This window comes from Trichomycterus rosablanca, chromosome 3 (genome assembly GCF_030014385.1).
Source record: "Trichomycterus rosablanca isolate fTriRos1 chromosome 3, fTriRos1.hap1, whole genome shotgun sequence".
NCBI classification, from domain to species: domain Eukaryota; kingdom Metazoa; phylum Chordata; class Actinopteri; order Siluriformes; family Trichomycteridae; genus Trichomycterus; species Trichomycterus rosablanca.
Window position 1 is genome coordinate 36,115,973 of NC_085990.1, and position 7,219 is coordinate 36,123,191.

The 7,219-nt window shown below is 35.6% G+C and overlaps 1 protein-coding gene across 11 annotated transcripts in view; it reads left to right on the top strand.

Moving 5' to 3' along the window:
• Positions 1–5,263, top strand: part of LOC134309847 (microtubule-associated protein 4) — a 60,415-nt gene extending 55,152 nt beyond the window's left edge. For 10 of the 11 annotated variants that reach the window (XM_062991215.1, XM_062991219.1, XM_062991218.1 and 7 more), the window contains 2 exons: positions 1,280–1,433; positions 1,938–2,055. In XM_062991215.1, coding sequence (XP_062847285.1) covers positions 1,280–1,433; positions 1,938–1,945 — 162 coding nt within the window. In that variant the 3' untranslated portion in view covers positions 1,946–2,055. The other variant, XM_062991217.1, reaches the window with a different exon arrangement.
• Positions 5,264–7,219: the final 1,956 nt, after the last annotated feature.

Here is a 7,219-nt window from a genome sequence, read left to right on the forward strand (position 1 = left end):
TACTGTATTTTTTTTATGTGGATTTACCAGAAATTTGATGTAATGGTTTATGTGACATTTTTAAAAAAAAATTATGAACATATTGTTTTTCAGTGTTTTACTGTCTGTTAAATGTATGTGGGCCTTTATGCCCCAGTTGTAAGGCAGGCAAGGCTATTGGTTGCATTACCAAATTAAAAAAATCAAGGTTTTATAACTAAAAAGGTGAGTCTAAAAAGTCTTTAACTGACAGGTAATATTATTGATCGTGATGTCACCTTTCCCCTCAGCCTATAGTCATCCATCTCTGCATGGGAATCTTCATAACTGTTTTCATCATTTGCACATATTCATTTTCACACATTTATTCATAAAGCATACTGTAATTTCAGGCCTTGCTGAATTTCAGCTTTATGTCTTAAACATGAGCACTACAGCTCCTTAATTTCAGTCAGACTGATGGTACTGACAGAGAAAAAGCGAAATATTCCAAAAAGGCTTATTTTTCTGTAATTCCTCAAAATTTTTGATTAGGGGTGTAACAATATGTTTCTTGTTTCTTTTAACCTTAACAATTATTAAACTTTTACAGTGTTTTTACATCCTCAGTTTCTTTTTAAATCATAGCAGTTCAGGTCATGTCTGCATGATGCTTTAAGTGTAGGCTTGCTGTAAAAGTTTTGAACAGCTAGTGGTGTGGAACTTCCTAATATGGAATTAGTAAAGAGAATGTGATTCTATTATCTCAGTTTATTTAGTTAGTGACATGACCTTCAATGTAAGTTCATTGACTCATTAACTAGCACTAGCCTGTCTGAACCTGGCATTAACCCACACACTGTATGGTTTCAGTGTTTAATTTGTGGCTTACCAATGCTAAATTAGGCGTTTGTGTCTGTGCCTGTTTGTGTTTTTTTTTTTTTTTATATTTCAGCATGTTAATGAAATTGTGTATTATTACAACACTTGTAAGTGGATGCACAGCGGTCTTTTACACTAGCCTGATTATTCAATTCCATTCATAATTGGTTCACACAGTGTTCATGGCTAAAGGTGTTAATTTGTGCTTATATGCTGTTTAAGTTCAAAATAGCATGCATTTTTTTGTATACACTTATATTTTATTTTATTTTTCTATTTTGCTATTTATGTCATCTACTACATCATTGCAAAACATTATTTTTGTGATCTGTTTTGTCATATTCAGACGCCAATAGGCACAGTCTTCTATAGCAAGAGGCAGTGTCCATATCTACATCCTCTTCATCTCTTCTATTGACAAGCTGCTATGTGTTTTTAGGCTGAGGGGCAACAGGAGACATTTGAGGGGAATGGGGCTACACCTAGTGGCTCATCTGGCTCTGCACAGGAGAATGGGTTGAAGGTGGGCACTGCCTGTGGGGAAGAGGCACTCCAGGACCCCAAGGGCCTGGACTCTCTCATCCCTGAAACAAGTAAGTTTGTGTGTGACCCTGCTCCAGTCTCAAGGCAGTCCATACCCCTTCCTCAGATTACCTGTTAATACCTATGATGGATATTGATCAAATTTCTAAATTTACACTCAGATACTAGGTCATGATAAATTAGTCACTTAACAGTTACGTTTTAAGTTCATCAGCAAAGATTGTTAAAAATTTTGAAATTGTATATAACTAGTAAGCTAAGCTGTTACTGACCTGTCTCATATATAATATTGCTATTCTCATTGTCAGTCTACAGTCTGGATTAAGACTGATTATGTAAAAGATTTACATGTTGATTTATAGCATGAACAATCTTGTAGCTCATTTTTGTGTAGCGAAGAAAAAGTTTTAATTTAATTAAAACCGTTTTATTTACTCATATTTTTATACATCATGGACTCATCATGGATTTTTTTTATCTTTTTGTTGGGGGAAAAAATACTTCATATTTTCTTTTACCTGACCACAAAATCATCTTGACTTCTTATTTTTCAGGCATCTAATTTTTCTTTTTTTGCTATCACTTTATTATTCCATTTCCTGACCCCCTGCTTTCCTGTCCCTTTATATCCAATTCTTGTCTGTGTCTGTTTTTTCTTTTTTACCAAACCCTGCTGCAGATTGAGTCTTTTAAACTCCACTTCCGTGAAAAAGCTCGCTCTCGCACGGACCACGGCGCTGACATCATCACCTGTCCTGTCGTGGGTGACGACCCAGCCCAACCCCATCCTCTCCGCAGCAGTTTTTCATTCAACGACTCGTTGGTGAAGGCTCACTTGCCCCGCTCCTCCACAACCCCAACAATTCACCTCTCCGCCTGTCAGGGGCCAGAGGACAATGCTGACTCATTCACCACATCTCACACATGATGTTCTCCACTCAGCTTTTACCATAAACTAGTCTTGTCTAAATGTTCAGTCTGAAATGTGTAGGAGAAAAAATATTTAGCAGAATCTCTTCGCCTACCATACCATATCTGCTCAACTCCTGCTCATACCCAGTTTATGCAACATATTTCCTAATAAGCTTACTCTCCTGCTTTAATTCTGGTATATTTGTTGTTATTCATAACTGCAGTTGTAGCATTTCTCTATAAGCTTTCTATAGCATAGTTATCTGAATATACATGATCTGTACTTTTGTTCATTAAGGTAATTCAGACTTTCGCTTTTAGAAACATTGGACTATAGATTTGTGTTATACCTTTTGTCAGCATGTGGGAATGCCATGTGATCCTGATAACCATTGCCAGCCCCTTCATTAGACTGCAGTTTTTTTTAACCTATACCTTTCACTGCCCTAAATGCACTTATATTTAGAACACATTTGGTGTTTTAGCTTAAATAACAGAAATTGCTCATAACTTTTGTGTTTTGTGATGTGTTTGAATCTTGTGACTATGATTTGTGTTGTTAGTTTATTTTTTGTGATATATGGGTGTTTGATTCTTTTGTCATTTTTCTTGTCAAGCAATACAGTTGTCTACAGTTGTCTGTAGGATGCTAATTTTTCAAAAGACATACACAGAAGATAAAACCTACAGTCTCAGTTCAGTATAGCTTTCTGAAAGTGTGCAGTCCGCAGGTGCTAGGGAAGATCTATCGAGTGGATAGCAGTGTTTAAAAGAATGCATGTGTAAGTGACTTTGGAATGCATTAGTAGAGACCAGATAAAAAAAGTACACAGGAGAAAACTAAGCAAAAAAATACATGCTGCTGATGCCAGATGTTTGCCTTTTGTGCTTGGATGGATTTGATGTCCTGGTTGAAGTGGGTTTAAGTTTGGGTTTTCAGCTCATTCCGGTTTTAAGGAGAGAGCTTTGATATTTAGATAGAGGAGGAGGAGACATGCCTTCAGAACGTCAGAGCCTAGCACGATGGTTGGCTTAAGTAGTTATTGCTTTTACTTAGACATAGTCAAACTGTGCATGCACCTGTTTAACTCTCATTACAGGTGTTTTTAAAGTGCCGCCAAGCATATTCACATTATTTACAGATATAAAGTGTCGCTTAAGATTCATATTACATTTATATGTTCCAACCGGGTGTGAAACAGCAGTTACATTGTAGCTTATATCTTTTGTAGCATTTAATCTTACAGTAACCTCTGAATAGAACTTATTTGAATCTTATTTGAATATTGTGTAATATTTAGAAATTCATTTGAAGGTTTCTGGTAGAGAAACCAGACTGATAATGCAAAAAGGGTGACAGTGAGCAGGCTGAACATGAGGATGGAAATATAATTGCGTTTTTCCCCCACTTTATATTGCAGTTATGCATTGAAGTAAAGTGAAAACACTACAATCAAAGACATTGTTTTAAATCTTCCATTTATTCCTTTTCACCCAATTTACTCGTCTCTAATTGGAGCTTATCTCTCTCTTGATGCTGCCTCCACCCCCACCCCTGAGCAACTGCCATTCTTGATCCGATGCCCCTGTAACTGCAGTAGCAATTCAGCCTGCAGGCTCACAGCCAATCGTGTGTCTGTGTAGGCACCCGGCTGGCCGATAGCAGGGCTAGCTCCAATGAAATGCATTTATTTATTTATTTAAGTATTCTTTCCCAGACTTCATTGCTTATAATGATCATAATTGTTTTAAAGGTTAGTGAAGTTTTTTGTAATACCAAATGTAATACCAATATTACTCAAATCTACACTGAAAGATATTTTGGTAATGCTTGGTTGAGTAAAAGCACATGGCTGGACATCAATCGTTTCAGTTCAATTAAGTTAAATTGAACACAAAAATACTTAACATTTAATTAGATTCATTTGCAATAAGTTATTATTTATGTTTTAAAAGAATGAGAGGTTTGTAGATATTTGAATACAAGTATGCAGTTTTTGGTATGCTCCTGGTATGGTCTTTATTAGATATATAGCCTTATGTAACCTCAGTTTGTTTGTTAAATTGTGGTTATTTTAATCTTAATTCCCAGTGTCTGATTGCAGTCATTTACCGTCAAATACAGCATGCTTTGCTTTTCCACCCAACAGCTTTTAGTTTATGTTAGTTGCTATTATACAGCTATTTGTAAATATATTAATGGTTTATACATTCAATATTGGAAAAGTTGGAAATCATGTTTTAAAGGGGTGTTAAATACATATTTTGTGTGTTGTTGAGGAGTGTGCTTGTCATTATTGTTAATAATAATAATTATAATAATAAAATAATCTCTATCTGCTGTTTTTGCGTTTATTATTTAATGCCATCGCTTTGGTGCGCTGATTGAGGCTCTGTGTAGTGGACTACTCCAAATTAAATGTGTTATTGGTCAAGTTTGTGTATAATTACTTATGAACATGTGATTGCCACAGATACTTGTTTTTAAAAACATACTGTAGATGTCCACATTTTCTCATCTTCTTTTAGTCCACACAACAGCACTTTGTCCATGTGCAGGTAAAACGTCAGTTTTTTAATCTTCTTTATTGCTTTTATTTGCACTGTTTTAATGAAGAATTAGCTGCTCTGATGGTGAAACGTATATTTTAATATGTTGAATTGGGTTTGCAATCTTGGCATAAACAAATAAGTCACAGAAATAAACCATACTACTCTTGTCTGAGACACATTGCAGCTTCAACAGATGTCCACATAGTAGTGCTTCTCCTAATATGCTATAGTAATATACTTATAGTAATGACATAGAACAAAAATGTGCTTAACAAGTGGGATGTGTTTGATCGACCTGTTGTGTGCAGACAGTGTCTTTTGTCGATTTTATTTCTGGGTTAATAATGTTTATTGTTGTCATTTGTTAACTAGTAATGTGTTTATAAATGACAAAATAAAACAGTATTCAAACTTCTTATGGATTGTTTATTTCTACAAAAAAATAACAAAAGCTGGAAATGAAGATGCTGCGATTTTCATTGGGAATTACATGGGTGGACAAGATCTGAAATGAGTTAATTAGAGGGTTTTTTGGAGAGATTAAGATGGTTTGGGCATGTGTGAAGGCCGGATGCGAGTTCGGGAGAAGGGTTTTGAAGATGGAGCCACCAGGCAGAAGGAGAAGAGGAAGGCCAAAGAGGAGGGTTATGGATGTGGTGACTTAGAACATGCAGGTGGATGGAGTGACGAGGATTTCTGGATGGGGTAAGATAGCGACGAATGATGCTTTGGCAACCCCAAACGGGGCATTATTAAGCTACTTTTCTCAAAGACGTGTTTATAACTTTCGCAGAACCTAAAACTCCCCACATTTACCAGCAAAATTCTGACAGTTTCTATTTTTATTAGCTTGATTGAGTTGGATTAAAATTAAGAAAAGTATTAAAAAATCTGAGGAATGTTAGTAAAAGGCACAGAACGATAATCTGAATATGTACTTGTGAATGCAATTTAAGATCTTAATTAAATAAAACTTGAAGAAATTTGGAAACTTTGATTTTTGCATATTTGCAAACACAAAATGCATTTTTTAAATGATAATTTCGTGTATTGAAGGAAAAATGCTGTACATCGCTGCTTGGCCCTGTGTGAAAGGGTAATTGCACCGTTAGCTACTCAATCAGTTAACCAAATTCAGTTGACAATGGGTCTCCAGCCAACCACTATAAGAGCCACTGGAGAAAATGCCAAAATTTCACTAAGAATATGATAACCCATTATTTGACATGATGGGGTCAAATAAAAACATTTAAAGAACTGCAGGCCTCACTTGCCTCAGTTGTAGACAATTCCACAATAAGAAAGACACTGGGCAAAATGGCATTCTAAAGATACGTAGTTGCAAGGTGCAAACCACTGCTGGCCAAAAAGAACGCAAAGGCTCGTCTTATATATTTTAAACACTTGGATGACCCCAAGACTTCTGAGACAATATTCTGTGGTTTAACTTGTGAAGTAATGTGTCTGGTTACTTCTGCCGTAAAGCTAATACCACAGTCCATCAGATTAACATTACATCAAAATAGTGGTGGTAGTGTGTCTAGGACTGCTTTGCCTCCATAGGACCTAAACTTCTTATTATTGATGGCACCATAAAGTCTGCTCTCTATCAGAAAGGATTGTTTGGAGCACACAAACAAGTCCACCACTGAATGGCTGAAAAGAAACAAATGTAAGGTTTTGGAGTGGCCAAATCAATGTCCTGATTTGAATCCTATTAGGATGGTGAGTTCAAGTTCATTTCCTCCACAGCGATGTAAAAGACTCATTGCAAATCATCAGTGTTTGATTGTAGTTGTTAATGCCAAGCATGGCACAACCAGTTATTGGGTTTTAGAGGTAATTGCTTTTTCACATGAGTAATATAGATTTTTAATACATTATCATTTTTAATAAATGTAGTGATCTCTTAAAAGTTGAAATATTTTAATGTGACAGCATCTATTTTGTGTCTCTATTGTTCCAGGGTATTGTGGCTATAACTCACAAATAAAGTTTGATGTTTTTGATGTCGAATTTACAAGCATTAAACAGACAAGACCGCTTGTTATCACAGACGAATCATTTTCCCTTTAGCATGTGGTGCAATATCCTTGAACTTCCACAAAACCCTTGCATTATAGGCATCTCACACTTTTTTTAGCTGATTTTATTTTATTTTAGTTTATTTTTTGTGTTGGGTGACAATATTGAATCTTTTACAGCTAATATTAAAAGACATTCATTTCTTGTTAATTGTAAAGTTAGAAAAAGTGCAAAAATGCCACTTTTTTAAAAAACATCCTGTCCTCTGTCATGCAATGTTGTAATACTTTTGTATTATAAAAGGACATCTGCAACATGCCCCCAGCAAAATGCATGACCAGACAGG